Genomic DNA, 22,182 nt, shown 5'->3' with positions numbered 1-22,182 from the left:
GGCAAAGACCCACTTCGTCAGACGCATGTCTTCCCACGAAAGCTTCTGCTCCAGTACATCTGTTAGTCTCTACGGTGCTACAGGACTCCTTGTGGCTTTTGCAGATCCAGACTAACACGGATCTGATACTTCACACTTAAGTTGCAGCCCTTGGCATCTCCTATGAGTATCACTGTGGCCCCCAAAGTTGAGTACCCCTGGTCTAGACCCTTGCTCCCGTATAGGCTGAACCTCTCTAGTCCAGCACGCTCTGGTTCAGCAACACCCGTGGTCCGGCATAATGTGAGTTCTCCGGGTGTCTGTTTGGCAGGGGGGTGGCCAAGTTTCCCGCAGTCCCGTGAAGTTTCTTTGCAGCCTCCAGTCCTGGCTCTCAGGGTGCTGGGCTGTTCTTTAGCTCTACACCCCCCAGTGATTGCTAAGAGCCCACAAGCGGGGGAAGTGCTGCTGATGCTGCTAGACAACACTGACCGCCTGTGGTCCGGCAAACTCTCTGGTTCGGCACCGGTCAGGTCCCGAGGGTGCTGGACTAGGGAGGTTCGGCCGCTAGCACGTTAGTGAACCTGCCCGACTCTGCTGATTTGGTCTCTTGGAAATATTCCCCAGTGAGCCAAAGACAGACTCTGCTCCAGATCAAGAGGGCAGAGGAGCATGCCGGCTGATGGAGGGAATGAGTGCGGTTTACCCGGGTTTTACAGGAGCTGTCAGGCCTGCTCCGATGTTCTGACCAGCTTTTGCCAGAAAGGGAGCTAGAGCACCTCCCACCTCTGCCAGCTTTGGCTCCATCCCGAACACACGCTGGGCCATGAGGAGGTGCCACACCCCATCCCCCGTGGGGGTCACTTTTCTTCCCCGCTTTGTTGCTTTTCTCCTCTCTCCCTCCCCCCTTTCCTGCGGCCTACCAGGAATCTGGCTTAGCGGGCCAAGATGGAATATTTGAAAGCTGGTGGCCGGAGAGGCAGATAAAAGCCATGTCCTGAACAGCCCGATGCTGTCACAAGTTTGCCAGGTCTCGAACTGGCTAAAAGGATCAGCCTGTGGTTTCAGGCAGTGAGAGTCCAGGTAAACCAGAGACAAGTGCTGCATTTCCCACCTTTGCTGCTCTTTCCGCTTACGCACGTTTCTCGTTTGCTCCCTTTGCAAACAGGCGATGGCAGTTCCAGCCCAGCTCACCCACTTCTCATCCCCCCGAGAGAGAGTTATGGGGTCTGTGATCAAGCACAGAGGCTGCCCTGCAAGGAGGGAGGGGCCCTGGTTGTCGCAGTCCCAACCGGAACGCCTGCACAGCAACTGGCCAGCCCCTGTGTACGCACCCCTGGCACCGGGCAGCAGCGGGGTCTGATTGCCCCGAGTCGCCTCTGAGCTGCAGGGGGGGGGGGCACACAGGAGCCATGGGAGCCCATCATGGGCAGGACCCACCACCATGCCCCCTCCCTCTGGAAACTAGCTGTGTCATCCACAGGGGGCCTTCCCCTCTGGTGGTCGTCTCACCCGCCGCCCCCTGTCTGCGTCAGATTCTGGGCTCCCGGCGCCCCCGGATCACAGCGCCCTCCGGCTGTGCCCACTCCTGTGGTCTTTTCTCCCCCCTCTGGGGGGTGTCGGCAGTCTGCGCAGCCTTCGGACCCGGCACAGTGCCACCCGCCCTGCCCCAGGAGTACTGGTACTACCCCCATTGCTCCAGCCTGGTCAGGTGCGGTGCGGCCAGCACGGCACAAACCCACCGGACACAGCAGCCCTGCCAAGAGCCTGCAACCTGAGACACACGCAGAGGAATCGGCACCAGGCCACCTCCCCAGTGTCCTCCCCATTCTCCAAGCCCCTTAAACCGCCCCGTGCCCACAGCGACCCGGCTGGCGGGAAGGAGCAGCCGGGGCGGGAGGCAGCACTGCAGGGCGTTAGGCCGGTGGGATCCTCCCATGCCTGCCTCCTGCAGAGCGCCCAGGGGTTCTCCCCCCAGGAGCTGTGCTGACCCCCACGCCACATCATTGCAAAACTGGCCTGATGCCTCCATCCCTGGAGCGGGAGCAGCAGAAAGGCCCAGGGGCTCTTCGCAGATCTGGGGCTTTCAGAGCCGGGACTTGACAGCCGGAAGAAGCCAGTCATCCATGCAGCTGCTTCAGCCGGGCCCAGCTCCAGCTCCAGCTCTTTGGATTGTTTCCTTCCCCCATGTCCTCTGTTACCCCTTTGTCTGAGTCACTGCCTCCCCGCCCATGTCTCTGCCTCCATCCCTGCTCCCTCCAGGTCTCACTCCCAGGGCCCGACCCCTCTCCCTGCACCCACATCGATCAGTTCCCCCCCCCCCACCGAAGGGCCCCAAGGCCATGCTGCTGGCCGAGTGAGCATGGAGCACATGCTCCCATTGGGCACATTCAGGGAGTGCCTGCAGCAGGGCCTAATGCTCCCGCAGGGAGCCAGCCAGGGGGCTGCCCAGAGGACAGCAAGGCAGAGGGCCCCTGAATGGAACCGAGGCGGGGAAGCTATCCGGAGAAGGGCACAGACGCGGCCTGCCTTTGCCCTGAGGGAGCCAGCCAGGAGATGGGCCCCCTAAGACACCCGGGGGGGAGGGAGGAGCTGGGTAACAGGGCTGGAGGCAGGGCAGGGGAATGAACCGGCTCCTGTTCGGGAAGGATGGGATGTTCCCAGTCTCCTCACCGGGCCCAGGGGCTCTGAGCCTCTCACGTTAGTGGATTTTAGGGGGAGCAGCCAGGTCACTGCTGCGCCCACGGGGGGTGTTTGCCCCAAAGTCCATACAAAGGGGCCGTGCGAGGTGCCAATGAAAGCCTGTGTTCTACTGATTCTGGGCGCTACTCGTGTACGTGTGTGATGTCTGCGTGTGGCGTGATGAGTACGGGCTCTGGGGCTGGGTCTGTTCTCTGCCTGAGACAGAGCAGTGGCCTGGGCTGCCTGTTGTGAGGAAGGTGTGACGTAGTGAGGGAACCTGGCTGGTTTCTATGCTGCTGGCTCTGGGGTAACCCCACTGGCTGCAGTTGGTACCATGACCCAGCAAAACAGGATGAGTCACTATGCAAACCAGTGGCCAGACACCCCCCATGGAGAGGAACAAAGGAAGGGGGAAGGCTGCCCTGGCTGGGGGGCAGGAATGGAAGAGTGTTGGTTAGTGGCTGTCTGGGAGCATGGAGGAGACAGCCTAGGGAAAGGGGCTGGAGTTTAGGGGCCCAGTCTCCCCCCATCTCAAGGGGGCCTGAAGCATCCTAGCCCAGCTCTGTGACCAGATTACATCTGTGCTGTGCTGTATCCTGGGGAGGCAATAAACTTCCTCTATTACACCGGCTGGTGCAGACTGTTTGTGCCATTTCAGGGTGCAGGAGACGGGAGACCCCCAACACGCCATCACACCGGTGTCAGGGGTGGGATGCACTGCACCCCGTGGATGGAGCTCCCAACGGCGAGCGACAAGGTGCAGTAGAAGCAAGAGCCCTGGAGCCAGGCGTGCTGGAGACAGAGCGAAGCGGTTCCTGGGAATCGTGGGGCGCTGCAGCACTAGACTGGTGAGTCTGCACCGAGGGGACCAGCGGGCAGATGGCCTACGCCCAACTCTTTAAGGCAGAGCTGGTGGGGCTGTGCAGAGAGAGGGACTTGCCTGTGCGGAAAGCAGCCAAGGCCCAGCTGATTGCCCAGCTGGAAGAGAATGACCAGCCACAGGGCCAGGATCTTGTCCCCAGGGGAAGCAGCCAGACCCCCCCTGAGAGTGTGTCAGGTTCAGAGAGGGGGAGGAGCGCTGGAACCCACCGGAGAGATGAGACAGCATCTCCCGGGAGGCCTGCAAGTAATAGCCCATCTAGGGCAGGGGCCAGCAGAGCTGCGGCAGCTGGAGATCCAGCTGCGGATAAAGGAATTGGAAGTAGAGAACCGAGAGAAGGACCGCCAGGACCGAGAGGCAGCGACAGCATGAGTTGGCCATGGCAGAGCGGAGAAACGGCAGGGCATTGGCTGCTCCAAGTGCGGATGGGCCCCAGGGTCCCGGGACTGCCAGACTCTTGGAGAGGCTCATGGTGGCCCAATTGAAGGACATAGGTGACATAGACGGGTTCCTCAGCTCCTTTGAGAGGGCCTGTGGACTGCAACGGGTCCCCCCAGCTGACTGGCTGCAGGAGCTCATCCCCGCACTGAGCCAGGAGGTGGCCGGAGTGCTTAGTCAGCTGGAGGACCTACAGCCAGGGGATTACAACCGAGTCAAGGAGGCCCTGCTGCACAAGTTCGGGCTGACCCCCGAGATGTACAGGAAGAAGTTCCAGGGGGTACAGAAAGGGCCACGGGAGACCTATGTGGATCTGGCCTCCCTCCTGTCGCAATACGGCCACTAGTGGGTGTCTGGAGTCGGAGGCCAGACCGCAGAGGAGCTGCTCAAGCTGGTCATGATGGAGCAGTTCTATGAAGCGTGCCCACCCAAACTGAGGCTTTGGCTCAAGGACTGGAGACCAGAGAACCCCCAGGAGGCCGGGAGGCTGGCGGATGAGTTCACGGAGAGCCGGTCCGGGTGTGAACGGGAGTCCCGGAGAGAAAGGGAATCGCGCAGAGACCGGATCTCGGCTGAGCGACGGAGGGAGTCAACTACGAGGCGAGCCCAAGGAACAGGTCGTCTGTGCCCCAGAGAACCAGCCAGGGCCTGAACAGAGACAGCCCAAAGCCTAACTTGCCATCGCTGTGGGCAAAAAGGCCACAAGAGGGCTCAGTGCACCAGGTCCCAGGACCGGGGACTTTCCAGGGTTAACTGGCTGGGGCGGGAGGAAGGGCAGGCTGCCCCAGAGGCAGGGGCTGGCAGGCAAACCTCAGCTCAGAGTGGGGGGAAGGATGCTCAGTGCACCTCCCCTGGGAGGTCTGATTCTCAGGAGGCGGATTTCTCCGTGTACCAGGTGGGGGCAGGGCGGCCCCTGCGGAGCGAGTGCCTCATACCCCTGGAGGTGGATGGTAGGAAGGTGACGGGTTTCTGGGACACGGGGGCGGAGGTGACGCTGGCCCGATCCGACATAGTGGCCCCAGACCGGATACTACCCCACACCCAGCTGACCCTGAAGGGCATAGACGGGTCCCCGTTTAAGGTGCGTGTAGCCAGGGTGCATCTGAAATGGGGGGCCAAGGAAGGTCTCAAGGAAGTGGGGGTGTACCCGCACTTGCCCACCGAGGTGCTGATGGGGAATGACCTAGAGGAGTGGCCCCATGAATCCCAGCGGGCTCTAGTCACCACCCGGAGCCAGAGCCAGTGGGGGAATGGCAACCTGGGTCCAGGGAAGGGCTCCCAGCAGAGTCCTCAGGGTCCCATCCCAGTGGACACGGGGTCCAGCCAGGCTGGGACTCCGGACCTAGGCAAAGGTGGGGAACAGGTCCCGATCCCTGCTTCAGGAGCTGAATTCCAGGCTGAGGTGCAGGCAGACCCCTCCTTGCAGAGGCTGAGGGACCAAGCTGGCCTCCGTGCAGTTCAGCCCCTGGGGAGAGGTGGCCAGGAGAGATTCCTGTGGGAGCGTGGATTCCTGTTCCGGGAATGGCTTCCCCCCAGGAAGGTGAGGGCATGGGGGGCCCAGCGGCCGCTGGTCCTCCCCCGAAAGTATCGCCTCAAGCTGCTGTATTTGGCCCATGACGTCCCTGTTGCGGGCCACCGGGGGATCCGGAGCACCCGGCTGAGGCTGCTCCAACACTTCTATTGGCCGGGAATCTTTACAGCCGTGCAGCGGTACTGCCGGTCCTGTGACTCCTGCCAGAGGGGCAGGAAGGCCCAACAGGAGGAAAGCGGCTTGGGGGTCCCTACCCCATATAGAGGACCCTCTGGGCTTGCTGAGAGAGTTATGGGAGGGGAAGCCCCCCTGGATGGAGCATCGGGTGTGGGAGCCACCCTGGCTGTCCAGAGAAGGCTTGCTGGGCTCATGGCCCCGGCCCGAGAGACCCTGGCCAGAGATCAAGGCCAGCGTAAGGGTGGGTGTGACCCCCGAGGACAGGCCTGTGCCAGTCGCCCTGGAGCGGTGCGGCAAGTGGACAGAGGGAAGCCAGCTCATGTGGGGCCTCGCCACAGCCGGCTCGAGTCAAGGGGAGCACCCAGGTCCCCAGGGCGGCTTCCCACGCAGAGGACCCGAACTTCCCTAGGTCACGAGCGGAGTGACCCTACTCAGTTCGCTCTTGGAGGGGGAAGAACTGTGACGTAGTGAGGGAACCTGGCTGGTTTCTATGCTGCTGGCTCTGTGGTAACCCCCACTGCTGCCGTGGGTACCACGACCCAGCAAAACAGGATGAGTCACTATGCAAAAGGATCTCTCAACCGGTATGGCCAGACACCCCCCATGGAGAGGGACAAAGGAAGGTGGAGGCTGCCCTGGCTGGGGGGCAGGGCTGGAAGAGTGTTGGTTAGTTGCTGTCTGGGAGCATGGAGGAGACAGCCTAGGGAAAGGGGCTGGAGTTTAGGGGCCAAGTCTCCCCCCATCTCAAGGGGGCCTGAGGCATCCTAGCCCAGCTCTGTGACCAGATTACATCTGTGCTGTGCTGTATCTTGGAGAGGCAATAAACTTCCTCTATTCCACTGGCTGGTGCAGTCTGTTTGTGCCATTTCGGGGTGCAGGAGACGGGGGACCCCCAATGCGCCGTCACAGAAGGGTTGTGCAGTGACTGTGCTAACTGGCAGGGCCCCAGGGACAGTGGCTCTCAGGGTGGCCCCCACACACCTGAGACTGGAAACCTGCAACCAGCCAGGGCATAATGGCTGCTGGCAGGGGACACAGGGACAGGTCACTGGGCCACGTGACCCGCTCCAGCTTGGGAGACACCAGGGATGGATAGAAAGTGCCAGGAGGCAGACTTCATCTTGTCTTCAGTTCTGCTACTGCTCCCAGCTGGGGCACAGAGCCGGGAAGGGCTGCTGACCCGTCCTGCCATAGGATGGGCACCAGGGACTTCTTGGCTGGCGGTTTGGAACATCTCTGCTGACAGTCTGTGCGAGAACTCGGGGATTGGAGCGTGTGACGTATTCTCCACAGCAACCGCACTCTCCGCCTTTTCTTTCCTTTGTTAATAAACCTCTAGAGGTTCGATTCTAAAGGCCTGGCCCAGCGAGCTCTTGTGGGGAAGATCCAGGCTGTAAACTGACCGGGGGTCTGTGGCTGGTTCTTTGGCAGTGGGAGGACTGGTTGGGGGTAGGTGAGGTTGGGTCCTATAACCCCTCACCTGTGTGCAGGCCCGGGGCTGACTGTGGCACAGGGAGAGCTGGGGTGTCCGAGGGGTTTTGCTCGTGAGGCTTCCTGCTGGCTGGATTGGCAGCTGGAGCGCTCGGTGTGGCCGGTGTGTGGCCTGTTTGGAAGGTCTCCAGCCTGGGGGCCGTAACAAGCCCTGGTTTGAGCAATTCGCCCTGAGCAGACGCCCTCAGCAGATGGCTCGGTCCGTCACAGAGCCCCCACGGCCTCCAGCATTTCCAAAGGGGGCTCTGAGGTGGGAGAAACGCTCCCGACTGGGCTGCTGTAGCGCATGGTCCCAGCGCCATCGACACCAAGAGGTTTTGCCTGTTTAGCTATCAGAAGTCATTGCAAAATCGTAGGTTTCCATCAGGCTTGGGACCAACACAATGGGACTAGCCCACTGGCTGTGCGACTGCTCTGACTCTGAGTTCCAGCATTTCCTTAACCTCGGCTTGAATCTCCCCTCACTTTGCTTAACGGTCCCCTCCACCTCTGAATGGCTGATGCTGTCGTGGTAAAAGTTCTCTTACCGGGCTCCGTAGAAAACACGTCGTGATTTCTCTCAATTGTGTCAGCTGCTTCTGCCCCTTGGTCCGGAGTCAACTCAGGGGATATGCCCACGTGCTTTTGCGAGCTCTCTCCTCGGGGTGGTCTGTGTGTGCATGTTTGTATGTGTGCTCATACGTGTCTGTGTGTGTGCACGTGTGTGTGCACGTGTCTGTGTGTGTTCACGCATGCATGTCTGTGTGTGCATGCAACCCTGTATCTGTGTGTGTGTGTGCATGCACATGTGTATCTGTGTGTGCATGTCTCTGTGTGCGTGCGTGCATGTCTGTGGCCGCACGCATGCGTGTCTGTGTGCGCATGTCTCTGTGTGGGTAGTTGTGCATATCTGTGTGCATTCATGTCTGTGTGTGCATGCGTGTGTGTCTGTGTGTGTCTGGGTATGTGTGTCTGTGTGTACATGCGTGCGTGTCTGTGTGTGTGTGTGTCTGGGTATGTGTGTCTGTGTGTACATGCGTGCGTGTCTGCGTGTGTGTGTGTCTGGGTATGTGTGTCTGAGTGTACATGCGTGCGTGTCTGCGTGTGTGTGTGTCTGGGTATGTGTGTCTGTGTGTACATGCGTGTGTGTCTGTGTGTGTGTGTGCACAGGGAAATCCCCAGATCGGGGGAGCTGTGACAATTTGTTCCCTGCCAGGGAGCAGGCAACTGTCGCTGTGGGCTCCATGGCCCCTCGGATGTTCTGTGGGCAGTGAATGGCGATTGATGGATGTTGGCCCATTGTCCTGAGAGGCCAGAAAAACAACCACCTGGGAGACCCCGAAGGAGGGAGCCATGCGGTGCCGTAGGGTGCGGGGGGGGCGGGAGCAGGTGCCAGGGTCACCTGTGGCGCCCCCCTCTGGCGGTGGTTCCGGGGGGCTCCACGAGCTGCCTGCCGGCCCTCCCCCCCCCCCCCGCTGGCCTGCGAGCACCCCCCAGAGGTGTTCCCCGGCCCTGCCCGCTGCTCCCCGGCGATCCGGAACAGTCCCGAGGCCTGTCACCGCCTCAGGCAACGCAGCTGGGCCTCTCGCTCTGCACGGCTGCCAAGCGCCTCTCCACGCACTCCCTGAAGGCAGCAGCGCACGGAGACCCCCCCCACACACACACACACACACTCACACTCACTCTCGTACAGGCTGCAGGGATGCACGGGCCAGCAGCGTGTGGGGCTAGTGGCGGAAGCCAGGGGAACTAGGGAGCAAGGGGGGAGCAGGCAGGGCCCGGGCAGAGCCCCGGCTCCAAGCCTTGGTGGAGCAGGCCCTGGGGCCACGAATGCTCCCGGTCCCCGGGCACCACGCCCACACAACCTGCTGCCTCAGTTGAGCTATCTGCGGGCCAGGATCCAAAGGGGCTGCCTTGTGTGGGGGCAGGGGATCAGGTTCACCAAGTGCGCTACGGCTGCCCCTTGGTGCCTCGTGCGGGCAGCGCCCTGAGCTAGGAGTCTGCTTCCTTAGCCAGCTTCCCCAGCACCGGCCCCGCTCTGCAGAGACGCCAGGGGCTCCGGGAACAAACCAGAACATGCAGCCACTTGGCTCCAGGCAGGCTGGAGGAGACAGCCCAGCTGGGGTGTGCTGCAGGAGGAGGCGGCATCCGCTGCCCCCTCCCCCCCCCCCCAATGCCTTATTCCGGGCAAACACAGAACGAAGGTGCCAAGTAAGTCAAAGATCTGGGCTCTCAGCTGCCCCCAGACACCTGCATCTGTCCACCAGGCCCTGCGTCTCTTCTGAACGAGCCAGACCCACAGGGCTAGTGGAGTGGCCGGCAGCAGTAGAAGACTGTTATCGGCCCTGCGGCACGGGTCCGGGAAGGAGGGTGGAGACACTTGCCAGCGGGTGTCACAGCTGTTTGCTGAGAGCCGAGCACAGGGGGGCCGGGGCTGCTGGGTCGAGTTCCAGGCTCTTTAAGGGGGCGTGGGACCCTCCTGCGCCTGCACCTCCCTTCCAGCCATCTCCTCCAGCCCCCCTCCCTCCTGCCTCGGGCACCTCACGGCAGACCAAGCCCCGGCCCCGACCGGCTCGAGGCCTGACGGGTGGTTCCAGACATTTCCACCTTCCCGGCCCTGCCCCAGCGCCACCCCCGCTGCCGAGAAGTTCTTTCCCCCCTGCCGGGGCAGCCTCTGTCTGCAGCAGGAAGCCTGGGTGCTGGGCTGGGGAGAGAAGTCACCAGCCCCCCCCAACGCTGGGCCTGGATCCGATTCCTGCTCTGACATGGAGGGGGAGGTGGAGGGATTCTGTCGGTACAGACACCGCGGTGGCATGGACCATCTTTGCTCCCCGCAGTGTCACCGTGGCGACAAGGCCCAACTTTGCTCCCTGCAGTGTCACCGTGGCAACAAGGCCCAACTTTGCTCCCCGCAGTGTCACCGTGGTGACAAGGCCCATCTTTGCTCCCCGCAGTGTCACCGTGGCAACAGGCCCATCTTTGCTCCCCGCAGTGTCACCGTGGCGATATGACCCATCCTTGGGTCTCCACAGTGAACACACAGCCCCATGGCCCATCCCTGTGCAGGAAGCGGGCTGGGGGGATTTCCCACCGACAGTAGCAGCAGCACTGGCACATGTCAGGAAACACTGGACTTTATTGTATCTGTAAGGACTGACAGTGGCTTTGACAGGTCCCTTCCCCATCGCAGGGACCACGGGGACAGGGACACCGGAGGGTGGAGGAGACGGGAGGGGGTTGCCTTAAATAAACAGGGCTGGAAAATAGTTTCTCCAAACCGCGCACTGGGCACGTCGCTCCGTCCACGCAACGTGGGGCGTCAGGCTGGGCTCGGCGCCAGCGGCCGCTTTTCACAGGTGCAGTCCGGGGGCCTTTAAGGGATTTTTTTTGTTTTTCTTTTGCACGTGGCCAGCTGTATCCCCTGGAGATCGACGCAGACTTCCTTCCCCCCGGTGAGCGTCACGCTGCAAGCAGAGAGAGAGCTGTGAACGGGCGGCCAGACAGAGCTGCCACGGGGCTGGGGACGAAGGCCCTTGTCTCTTGGCCACGAGAGGCTGGCAGAGCTCCTGGGGCCCGGCCCAGCTGCGGCTGTGGGCACGTGGCTCCCCTGGCTGTGACAACGCCTCACTGCGTCCCGGTAAGGCCTTGCCCTATTGCAGTCTGTGCCCTCCCCCACAGACTGGTCAATACACCAGGGCCACGGCCGGCCGCCTGCCCTCAGAATGGCAGCTCCACCAGCGTTGTCACCGCACTGCTGTGCCGGGCTGCTGCCGCCCCCCCCCCCGGTCCCATGCCCCCCAGCTCCGCCAATGCTCTTCGCTGCAGCCCCCTCCTGCTGCTGGAACCCAGAGCCCCTCCAACCGCGGCCATTGCCTCTCGACCCTGCTGAGCTGGGCTTCCGGCTCGCCCAGGATGGGGGCAGCTCTCACGGCTTCCCTGGGGCATCTCTGCTTGCTGCAGTCCTCAGCTACGACTGCCCCGGCTGTGCCATCTGCCAGCATTGCCCCAGTAGCAGCGGCGCTGGGAGACTCACCCATTCGCCGTTCCGTTTGCTGGGGGAGCGGGATCCCGCAGAGTCGGGCTAACGGCCGTGGGCGCTCCCCCTGCCCTGGGGTGTTCCTATGAGCCGTGCAAAACTGGCAGTTCTGGCGCACGGTGAAAACGCACGGCTCTCCCCTCCCAGAGCGCAACAGCTGCCAACGAACCGCGCTGCAAAGCGGCAGTGGCGGTGGGGGCCACCGAGTGGCAGCACAAACGATTGGCTTTGCATATAAACAGAAAGCTCTATGCGTGTCGTTTGGCTGAGTTGGCAGCTTTGTGGACACAGGCGGAAGCAGGTACATCCCACCCCCACCCCCACCCGTCGCCCTGGGATACTCACATCATGGCCTGGCGGGAGCAGTTAGGCCCGGTTAGTCTGCAACTTTTGATGTATTTGGGAGAAATTCTTCTAGGAACAAAATTATCTTTCAGGCAGCACGTGGAGCTCTGGCTGAGGACTGGGGAGGAGAGAAGGGGAATCAGTTCCTTTTTTTTCTGGCCCGAGGCCGAGCGGCCCGGGGAGAAGTTCTTACGCTGGCTTTACTCCTGTGCTCGTTAGCAGGAGGAGTTCTGGGGGCTCCCCCGTCCCCTCCCCCATCGGGTCAATGGTTGGTGGGCAGAGGCGGGAACCCGTCCTCCTCTGCACAGAACACGAACTATTCTCTGTTCTACCACTACGCGATTCTTGGGTTTCATTGCGGCGCTCTCTGCCTCAGTTTCCCTGCCGCAGCCTGGGGGTACGGGTAGCGAGACGCCTGCCGGGGCTGGCGAGGCTGAATTCAGTGATGCTGGTGGATGGCTCCCAGAGCCGCGCACACGGGCCATGGAGAGCTGAGTGGCATAGCGGGCAGCTTGCTGCCCACAGACCACAAAGCCCGATCCCCAGTTTCCGGATGGAGCCTGAGGCCGGGCAGGGTCCGGCTCAGCTTCCCAGGGAGTTTGGGGGCAATTTCTTATGCACCTCAGCCCGGCCTGGGCAGACGAACCCCTCAGGCAGCTTCAGAGACCCAGCCTCAGTGAGGGAGGTGGACTCGCACCGAGATGCCCTGAGGCCCAGCCCAAGGCCTGGCCAGCCCCCTCCTTTCTTTGGTCCGCCACTGCCCTTCCCCAGCTCCTGGCCAGGCCCTGCTGCTGGCTCTGCCCAGGCTCCGGGATCTGGCACTGCCCTGGCTCCGGGATCTGGCACTGCCCGGGCTCCGGGATCTGGCACTGCCTGGGCTCTGGGATCTGGCACTGCCCGGGCTCTGGGATCAGGCACTGCCCGGGCTCCGGGATCTGGCACTGCCCGGGCTCTGGGATCAGGCACTGCCTGGGCTCCGGGATCTGGCACTGCCTGGGCTCTGGGATCTGGCACTGCCCGGGCTCTGGGATCTGGCACTGCCCGGGCTCCGGGATCTGGCACTGCCTGGGCTCTGGGATCTGGCACTGCCCGGGCTCTGGGATCAGGCACTGCCCGGGCTCCGGGATCTGGCACTGCCCGGGCTCTGGGATCAGGCACTGCCTGGGCTCTGGGATCTGGCACTGCCCGGGCTCCGGGATCTGGCTCTGCCTGGGCTCCGGGATCTGGCTCTGCCCGGGCTCCAGGATTAGGCTCTGCCCAGGCTCTGCAGGCGACGCGGGGGGCTGGCCCGTACTCACAGGTATCGCAGTGGGCACCAGTCCAGACAGCTGCCAGCAGCAGCGCTGCCAATGTGACGGAGGTGACCCTCATGTCCAGGCGGGATCTCTGCACAGCGGCTCAGGCTGCGGGCAGGGTGCTCCAGGGGGCGGGGGCCGAGGATGGTGTGGCTGCCCCGGCCAGCCCGTGTGTTTTATAGCCCCGGGCAGGGATTTCCATGGCTGTGGTGAAGGGCGTGTGGAGGTGGGGAAAGGGACGGAGGGACGCGTGATTACTAAGTGCTAATGAGGGAATGGAACCCACGTCCCTCGCAAGGCTCCTGTCCCCAGGAGGGACGCAGAAGGGCTGGAAAGTCTCTTGCTGATCTGATAAGGGACCAGCCTTGCTCACGCTCACAGGAGAGGGGGTGGGGGAGGGACAGACTGAGGATTTCAGGTTTAAATTTAGTCCCTTGCAAACCACACAGGATGAGACTCGATCCCGGCCCGGGGCTTTGCTCAAGGCTGCACCGAGTCTCTTTCCACCCGCCCAGTGACACTGGTCGGATGCCCTGAGAAGGACACAGGAGCCGGCCCACGACGTGCCCATGGTGGCTGGGTCTGGATGGGTTTGGGGGGAGGTTACAACCCCCCCCCCGCCCCGGGCACATTCTGTGTTTCCCTGAGAGCAGCCTGTTTCGGGGAGATCCCAGCTAGGTGTGAAGGTTTCTCCAGGCTCCAAGTAACCAGGCAGCAGCTGCCTATAGACCAGCCACTGACATGAACGAGGTGGGGGCTGATTTCCAGGCAGCGGCCCAGGAGTGAGTTTTGTTCTGCAGCAGCACAGAGGGGATGCTGGAGACATGCTGTACCATGCCACCCTGTCCTCTGCACTGCTGGTGGCAGCAGCACTGCCTTCAGAGCTGGGCATCCGGCCAGCAGCTCCTGCTCCCTGGCTTCCCATGCCGAACTGCACAGGGAGGAGTTTCTGATCCCTGGGCTTCCCCTTGCCATTCAACTCCTCGCTACCAGGCCCACGCACTCTACTGCCTATGCCTGTTTGCTAGGCTGGCAGCTTGCCCAGCCTTCCTCTCTCCCCCCCCCCCCCCCGACAGGCTGGCCACGTAATAGCCTCCCCATCCCCAAGGAGTCCTGGTCCCCTGTTCGAGATCCCCTGATTAGATCTACATTAAGACTGTTTCTTGTCAGCGATCAAAGAGGTAGATGATGACGTGCCACCGACAGATCAGCCAGCCTGTGTGTTCCCGTAATAACTTAACAGGGGACACTGCAGTTATCACTCTCAGCCCGCTCATGTAGGGGTGTCAAACAAATAGCAATTAAATGAGCAGTCCCCAGCTCATTTGCCCTGTATCGATAAGAGACTGTGGGTAGATGCTGAGTGTATTTGTCACCTTGTAAGAAGTTTTACCATGTAACCACATTAGCTTGTAGATGATAATTCTCTTTCAGGAGTTAATTGACTTAACTATGTAGGTGACTGTGTCCAAGTATCCTTAAGATGGAAGATGTGAGATGCTGCAGGAAACTGACAATGTCGTCTCTGTGGTCTCTGTCACAATGAGGGGCTGGCTACTTGCCCTCTGTGTAAGAGAGTAACTGGGTACCAGTGTCTGCACAGGAACTAGATTTGCTTCAAAGCCAAGGTCCACATCAACTATTCTTCCACCAGGGAAAGCACATTCGGGAGGAGTCTCATCAGATGGCCAGAAGAATTACACAGGAAAGCTTTGGGCCTGAGGCTTTCATCTCTAGTCTGCTTCATCTTTGACCAGGAAAGGCCGAGTCATAAGATGGAGATCTTCCAAATAATCCTATGGAAAAGCCTGGGAAATGCATGGAAAACCTGTACCAGACTACACCGAAATTGCCTTTGGATTCTGACGTTCTCGCTGGGATGATTCCAGAGAGACTTTTACAAGCCAGTAGTTTATCCCATCACTGCCGTGATCCTGAATGCTGAACAATGGAAGTCACTAGTACGTCCGTGGATCTTTTCACTGTTTGCAACTCTCTCCTCTTTTCTTTTTATTACTGAACATTTAGTTTTAGTTACTGTTTGGCACCAGCATGATTATTGGATGAGATCTGCCTTCTCCTTTGGGGAGGTGACCTTTACATACGGCGAGTCGGGTTGTCACTAACCTCTCGCTATACTAGACTGGGCTATTTCAATGGGACCCAAGGGCTGGATTGCCTACAGGTGACTTGTTTTATTACTGATGTGGTCCATCTAATTATACTAGCCAATTAGCCTGTCATAAGACGGGATTTTCAGGTCTCTCCTCCACATCAGTCTTTTCTCCTGAGCCTCCAGTCTCTCACTCTGTCTCTCTCTCACTCTCTGCTCCTCCTACTGCCTCCCAGCCGCCTCAGCTTTCCTCCACCTTCTGCCTCTCTCTCCATCTCTCTCTTTTTCTTCTCCCCCTCTTGCTTCTCACTCTCTCTCTGCTCTCCTCTGTCTCCGTTGGGGATGCACGCACGTTACTGCCCTGCCCCCTTTGCCTCCAGCCGTGGCGCTCGGCTGACTTCTGTGCCGCTCAGCCGGGCCGCCACGTGGGAGCAAGTGGCGCAAACGGCCTCTCTCTCTCTTCTCCTCCTACTGCCTCCTCTCTCTCAGCTCTCGTCCGCCTCCTGCCTCTCTCTCCATCTCTCTCTCTTTCTCTTCTCCCCTCCCGCCTCTCACTCTGTGTTTCTCTTCTCCTCCTCCTGCTGCGTCTCTCTCACTCTCTCTCTCGCTGTCCTCCGCCTCCTCCATTCTCCTCTCTGTCTCCTCCGTGTCCGCTCCGCTTTCCTCCTTTTGAATCTGGCGCCCTTTCCTGACATCAGAGACACACACTCGTCCAGGCCCCGCCCCCTGGCTGTTTCCTCTGGGTAGTGCTGTTGCCTCCCGCTGTGGCACTCGGCTGACTTTTGCGCCGCTCAGCTGGGCCACTGTGTGAGAACAAGCAGGGCAAGCAGCCGTTTGGTCCCCACACTCCTCATGCAACACGGGGGTGCTGCATGGGGAGTGCAGGGCCCAAACGGTCGCTTGTGCTGCTTGCTCCCACGTGGCGGCCCAGCTGAGCAGCGCAGAAGTCAGCCGAGCATCACAGTGGGGGGCAAAGGGAGGTGGGGCAGTGATGTACACGCCCAGGGGGTGGGGCCTGGATGAGCGTGCATCCCCAACGGAGACAGAGCAGAGCAGAGAGTGAGAGGCAGGAGGAGGAGGAGAAGAGAAAGGGAGAGATGGAGAAAGAGGCAGAAGGTGGAGGAGAGAGAGAGAGACAGACGGAGCAAGAGACTGGAGGCTCAGGAGAGAAGACCAACGTGGGGGAGAGACCTGAAAATCCCATCTTATGACGGGCTAATTGGCTAGTTATAGAATAAACCCTCAATTGTAGGATTCTCTGTGCGATGGGGCTTTCCATTTTTTTTATGGGAATATGCTTCTTAATATCGATACGATACAACTGGAATATACTTTATGTGAGATACTTCACGTGATAAATCACTGGAGAAGTTATGACTTACTGAATTGTTTATTCTGTTTGTCTGTGTGATGGGGTATTTCATATTCTTTATGAAAATGCCTAACTCAATTATGCCTTATGCAAAATATTACAGGTAACCTATCACTGGAGAGCTTGTAATCCCCTGAATGTGTATATTCTATAGGTGTGCATGTGTCTTTCCTCTGTTTGAAGTTAGAAATATGAATAAAATAGCAAAGGCCAATGGCCAGGCTGCCCTTATGAATCTGAAAAGCTCAGCTGGACTTCCTGCCCATCCCCTTCGTCAGGACACCCCTTCCTCTCCTGCCCTCCCCTTTGTCAGGACACCCCTTCCTCTCCTTCCCATCCCCTTCGTCAGGACACTCCTTCCTCTCCTGCCCTCCCTCTTCGTCAGGACACCCCTTCCTCTCCTGCCCTCCCTCTTCGTCAGGACACCCCTTCCTCTCCTGCCCTCCCCTTTGTCAGGACACCCCTTCCTCTCCTGCTCATCCCCTTCGTCAGGACACCCCTTCCTCTTCTTCCCATCCTCTTCATCAGGACACCCCTTCCTCTCCTGCCCTCCCTCTTCATCAGGACACCCCTTCCTCTCCTGCTCATCCCCTTCGTCAGGACACCCCTTCCTCTCCTGCTCATCCCCTTCGTCAGGACACCCCTTCCTCTCCTGCTCATCCCCTTCGTCAGGACACCCCTTCCTCTCCTGCCCTCCCTCTTCTATGCCCCCGAGTGACAACTGGAAGGACTCATAAAAAAGCTATAAGACTCTGAAAACGATAAAACTGCACAAATTAGGGGGGCAGTATCTTGGGAACCCCTGGTCCAGACAACCCCCAATTGCACCACAAGCTGGACTCTGGCTCTGCTGCCACATACCAATTCTTAAAGCGACTTACATGCTCACAGGGATTTTAGATCACTTTGAACCTCACCAGTGCTGCATCGGGGGGGGGGGGGGGTGTCTCTGGGACCCTTAACCAAATGTCTGGTTTGTGATACAAAGGAGCCCATCACTTTTCAGGACCATCACTCCGCGGATGTAGATTCAAGAGCATTTTCATGATTAAAATCAGCAACTTCGTGAGGCGAAAGGACTTTGAGGGACCCTCGATTAGCCAAGCCTTGGCTGAGGAGCTTTCAGGATGCAGCTGTTGATTTTTAATATGTGTTGGGGAACTCCAGGGGCCTGGGCGGTACTAATGCTGCAGAGGCGGTGACCAGTCATGGGCCAGTTATTCTCAAGTCAGTCCCTGGCGGGAAAGGCTGACACAAGATTCATTTGATGAAGAATTCAGGGATAGGAATATAATTAATGCCGCTTGATATCGTTTTACGGAACACCACGTCACCTGGCCTCCTTGGGTCACAACGGAGACTACCAAATTCAGGGCAAACTGCTGAGCAGTGGGGCAGGCACCTCCCCAGAACTGGTGGCTGTTCTCCCATGAGATACCGAACCAGCAACAAAACGAAACTTCAGCTTCACCACACTGGCGAGCAAGAAGTCAGAAAAGCAGGGTCCTCAGGCGTTTCAGTCACCGCAGTGCAGCCGCACCGAACCCACTAGACTTACAGATGAGTGGCTGTTAAATACCCTTTTTGTCAAACCAAAAAGCTCTTCTGATCCCAAAGGACCAGTCAAGCACCCAGGTCAATATACGACTCAGATCTTACCCAATAATCTCATTAGTGCCAATCCTTTAGTGCCTACAATCACAAGGTTTATGTGAAGAAAGAAAGAAAGAAAGAAAGAAAGAAAGAAAGAAAGAAAGAAAGAAAGAAAGAAAGAAAGAAAGAAAAGCTACAGTTAGCGAAAGGAGGCAAACACAGACAATATTTGCAAAGTTCTTGCTTCAGGCTTGTAGGAGTGATGAAATAAACTGCTGGCTTCAGTCAAATCCCAGTCAAAATCAGGGCCACATTTCTCACAGGGAGGGTGAAAAACCAGGGGAAGAAGATCCCAAGGAAGTGGTGGAATCTTCATCCCTTGAGGGCCCCAGGCCAGGCAGGAGACCTGTCCAGCAGACGCACTAGGCACACACAAGCTGTGAGGCTCCATAGAGGGGAACAGGGTGAATTCTGGGATGGGCTGATGCAGTCGGGGTTGGTCCTGCTTTGGGCAGGGGCTGGACTCAATGACTCCTGAGGGCTCTGCCAGCCCTGGGCTTCTATGAGTCTAGGACTCTCCAGCCTGCATTGTGTGCTCCACCCTGGCCTTAAACTGTGGAAAACTATTCAAGGATCCCTGCTGCACACGGCTCCAGTCCTGATCCCCCTAGGCCGCCTGGAAATCAACCCCCACCTCGTTCATGTCAGTGGCTGGTCTATAGGCAGCTGCTGCCTGGTTACTTGGAGCCTGGAGAAACCTTCGCACCTAGCTGGGATCTCCCTGAAACAGGCTGCTCTCAGGGAAACACAGAATGTGCCCGGGGCGGGGGGGTTGTAACCTCCCCCCAAGCCCATCCAGACCCAGCCACCATGGGCACGTCGTGGGACGGCTCACATGTCCTTCTCAGGGCATCCGGCCAGTGTCACTGGGCGGGTGGAAAGAGACTCGGTGCAGCCTTGAGCAAAGCCCCGGGCCGGGATCGAGTCTCATCCTGTGTGGTTTGCAAGGGACTAAATTTAAACCTGAAATCCTCAGCCTGTCCCTCCCCCACCCCCTCCCCTGTGAGCGTGAGCGTGAGCAAGGCTGGTCCCTTATCAGATCAGCAAGAGACTTTCCAGCCCTGCTGCGTCCCTCCTGGGGACAGGAGCCTTGCGAGGGACGTGGGTTCCATTCCCTCATTAGCACTTAGTAATCACGCGTCCCTCCGTCCCTTTCCCCACCTCCACACACCCTTCACCACAGCCATGGAAATCCCTGCCCGGGGCTATAAAACACACGGGCCGGCCGGGGCAGCCACACCATCCTCGGCCCCCGCCCCCTGGAGCACCCTGCCCGCAGCCTGAGCCGCCGCGCAGAGATCCCGCCTAGACATGAGGGTCACCTCCGTCACATTGGCAGTGCTGCTGCTGGCAGCTGTCTGGACTGGTGCCCACTGCGATACCTGTGAGTACGGGCCAGTCCCCTGCAGAGCCTGGGCACAGCCTAATCCTGGAGCCCGGGCAGTGCCTGATCCCAAAGCCCAGGCAGAGCCTGATCCCGGAGCCCGGGCAGTGCCAGATCCCGGAGCCAGGGCAGAGCCAGATCCCGGAGCCTGGGCAGAGCCAGCAGCAGGGCCTGGCCAGGAGCTGGGGAAGGGCAGTGGCGGACCAAAGAAAGGAGGGGGCTGGCCAGGCCTTGGGCTGGGCCTCAGGGCATCTCGGTGCGAGTCCACCTCCCTCACTGAGGCTGGGTCTCTGAAGCTGCCTGAGGGGTTCGTCTGCCCAGGCCGGGCTGAGGTGCATAAGAAATTGCCCCCAAACTCCCTGGGAAGCTGAGCCGGACCCTGCCTGGCCTCAGGCTCCATCCGGAAACTGGGGATCGGGCTTTGTGGTCTGTGGGCAGCAAGCTGCCCGCTATGCCACTCAGCTCTCCATGGCCCGTGTGCGCGGCTCTGGGAGCCATCCACCAGCATCACTGAATTCAGCCTCGCCAGCCCCGGCAGGCGTCTCGCTACCCGTACCCCCAGGCTGCGGCAGGGAAACTGAGGCAGAGAGCGCCGCAGTGAAACCCAAGAATCGCGTAGTGGTAGAACAGAGAATAGTTCGTGTTCTGTGCAGAGGAGGACGGGTTCCCGCCTCTGCCCACCAACCATTGACCCGATAGGGGAGGGGACGGGGGAGCCCCCAGAACTCCTCCTGCTAACGAGCACAGGAGTAAAGCCAGCGTAAGAACTTCTCCCCGGGCCGCTCGGCCTCGGGCCAGAAAAAAAAGGAACTGATTCCCCTTCTCTCCTCCCCAGTCCTCAGCCAGAGCTCCACGTGCTGCCTGAAAGATAATTTTGTTCCTAGAAGAATTTCTCCCAAATACATCAAAAGTTGCAGACTAACCGGGCCTAACTGCTCCCGTCAGGCCATGATGTGAGTATCCCAGGGCGACACATGGGGGTGGGGGTGGGATGTACCTGCTTCCGCCTGTGTCCACAAAGCTGCCAACTCAGCCAAACGACACGCATAGAGCTTTCTGTTTATATGCAAAGCCAATCGTTTGTGCTGCCACTCGGTGGCCCCCACCACCACTGCCGCTTTGCAGCGCGGTTCGTTGGCAGCTGTTGCGCTCTGGGAGGGGAGAGCCGTGCGTTTTCACCGTGCGCCAGAACTGCCAGTTTTGCACGGCTCATAGGAACACCCCAGGGCAGGGGGAGCGCCCACGGCCGTTAGCCCGACTCTGCGGGATCCCGCTCCCCCAGCAAACGGAACGGCGAATGGGTGAGTCTCCCAGCGCCGCTGCTACTGGGGCAATGCTGGCAGATGGCACAGCCGGGGCAGTCGTAGCTGAGGACTGCAGCAAGCAGAGATGCCCCAGGGAAGCCGTGAGAGCTGCCCCCATCCTGGGCGAGCCGGAAGCCCAGCTCAGCAGGGTCGAGAGGCAATGGCCGCGGTTGGAGGGGCTCTGGGTTCCAGCTGCAGGAGGGGGCTGCAGCGAAGAGCATTGGCAGAGCTGGGGGGCATTGGACCGGGGGGGGGGGGGCCGGCAGCAGCCCGGCACAGCAGTGCGGTGACAACGCTAGTGGGGCTGCCATTCTGAGGGCAGGCGGCCGGCCGTGGCCCTGGTGTATTGACCAGTCTGTGGGGGAGGGCACAGACTGCAATAGGGCAAGGCCTCACCGGGACCCAGTGAGGCGTTGTCACAGCCAGGGGAGCCACGTGCCCACAGCCGCAGCTGGGCCGGGCCCCAGGAGCTCTGCCAGCCTCTCGTGGCCAAGAGACAAGGGCCTTCGTCCCCAGCCCCGTGGCAGCTCTGTCTGGCCGCCCGCTCACAGCTCTCTCTCTGCTTGCAGCGTGACGCTCACCGGGGGGAAGGAAGTCTGCGTCGATCTCCAGGGGATACAGCTGGCCACGTGCAAAAGAAAAACAAAAAAAATCCCTTAAAGGCCCCCGGACTGCACCTGTGAAAAGCCGCTGCTGGCGCCGAGCCCAGCCTGACGCCCCACGTTGCGTGGACGGAGCGACGTGCCCAGTGCGCGGTTTGGAGAAACTATTTTCCAGCCCTGTTTATTTAAGGCAACCCCCTCCCGTCTCCTCCACCCTCCTGTGTCCCTGTCCCCATGGTCCCTGCGATGGGGAAGGGACCTGTCAAAGCCACTGTCAGTCCTTACAGATACAATAAAGTCCAGTGTTTCCTGACATGTGCCAGTGCTGCTGCTACTGTCGGTGGGAAATCCCCCCAGCCCGCTTCCTGCACAGGGATGGGCCATGGGGCTGTGTGTTCACTGTGGAGACCCAAGGATGGGTCATATCGCCACGGTGACACTGCGGGGGGCAAAGATGGGCCTGTTGCCACGGTGACACTGCGGGGAGCAAAGATGGGCCTTGTCACCACGGTGACACTGCGGGGAGCAGAGATGGGCCTGTTGCCACGGTGATACTGCGGGGAGCAAAGATGGGCCTGTTGCCACGGTGACACTGCAGGGACCAAAGATGGGCCTTGTCGCCACGGTGACACTGCAGGGAGCAAAGTTGGGCCTTGTCGCCACGGTGACACTGCGGGGAGCAAAGATGGTCCATGCCACTGGGGTGTCTGTACCGACAGAATCCCTCCACCTCCCCCCCCATGTCGGAGCAGTAATCGGATCCAGGCCCAGCATTGGGGGGGCTGGTGACTTTTCTCCCCAGCCCAGGACCCAGGCTTCCTGCTGCAGACAGAGGCTGCCCCGGCAGGGGGGAAAGAACTTCTCGGCAGCGGGGATGGCGCTGGGGCAGGGCCGGGAAGGTGGAAATGTCTGGAACCACCCGTC

General features: G+C 60.0%; 1 protein-coding gene and 1 long non-coding RNA gene across 5 annotated transcripts; one reads left to right on the top strand and one right to left on the bottom strand.

Moving 5' to 3' along the window:
- Positions 1-10,273: 10,273 nt before the first annotated feature.
- Positions 10,274-11,406, bottom strand: LOC112546360 (uncharacterized). Its single transcript, XR_003090044.3, has 2 exons — positions 11,188-11,406; positions 10,274-10,618 (listed from the first exon to the last, which is right to left on the bottom strand). It is a non-coding gene; the product is annotated as an uncharacterized LOC112546360 (long non-coding RNA).
- Positions 10,619-21,571, top strand: LOC149521909 (interleukin-8-like). Of its 4 annotated transcripts, none has more exons than XR_016347662.1 (3): positions 10,619-10,791; positions 20,188-20,305; positions 21,226-21,243. XR_016347662.1 is itself a non-coding variant. In XM_089772165.1 (3 exons), the coding sequence occupies exons 1-3, from the start codon at positions 19,280-19,282 to the stop codon at positions 21,314-21,316; spliced, it is 282 nt and encodes a 93-aa protein (XP_089628291.1). In that variant the 5' UTR covers positions 19,174-19,279; the 3' UTR covers positions 21,317-21,571. The 4 variants fall into 4 exon arrangements, 1 of the variants encoding a protein (XP_089628291.1); XR_016347661.1 differs by lacking the exon at positions 21,226-21,243 and adding an exon at positions 11,338-11,491; XM_089772165.1 differs by lacking the exon at positions 10,619-10,791 and adding an exon at positions 19,174-19,352 and having other exon boundaries at positions 21,226-21,571.
- Positions 21,572-22,182: the final 611 nt, after the last annotated feature.

The sequence above is a fragment of the Pelodiscus sinensis genome, chromosome 21 (assembly GCF_052426305.1).
Source record: "Pelodiscus sinensis isolate ZL-2025 chromosome 21, ASM5242630v1, whole genome shotgun sequence".
NCBI lineage: Eukaryota > Metazoa > Chordata > Testudines > Trionychidae > Pelodiscus > Pelodiscus sinensis.
This window is presented reverse-complemented; position numbering and strand designations above follow the sequence as displayed.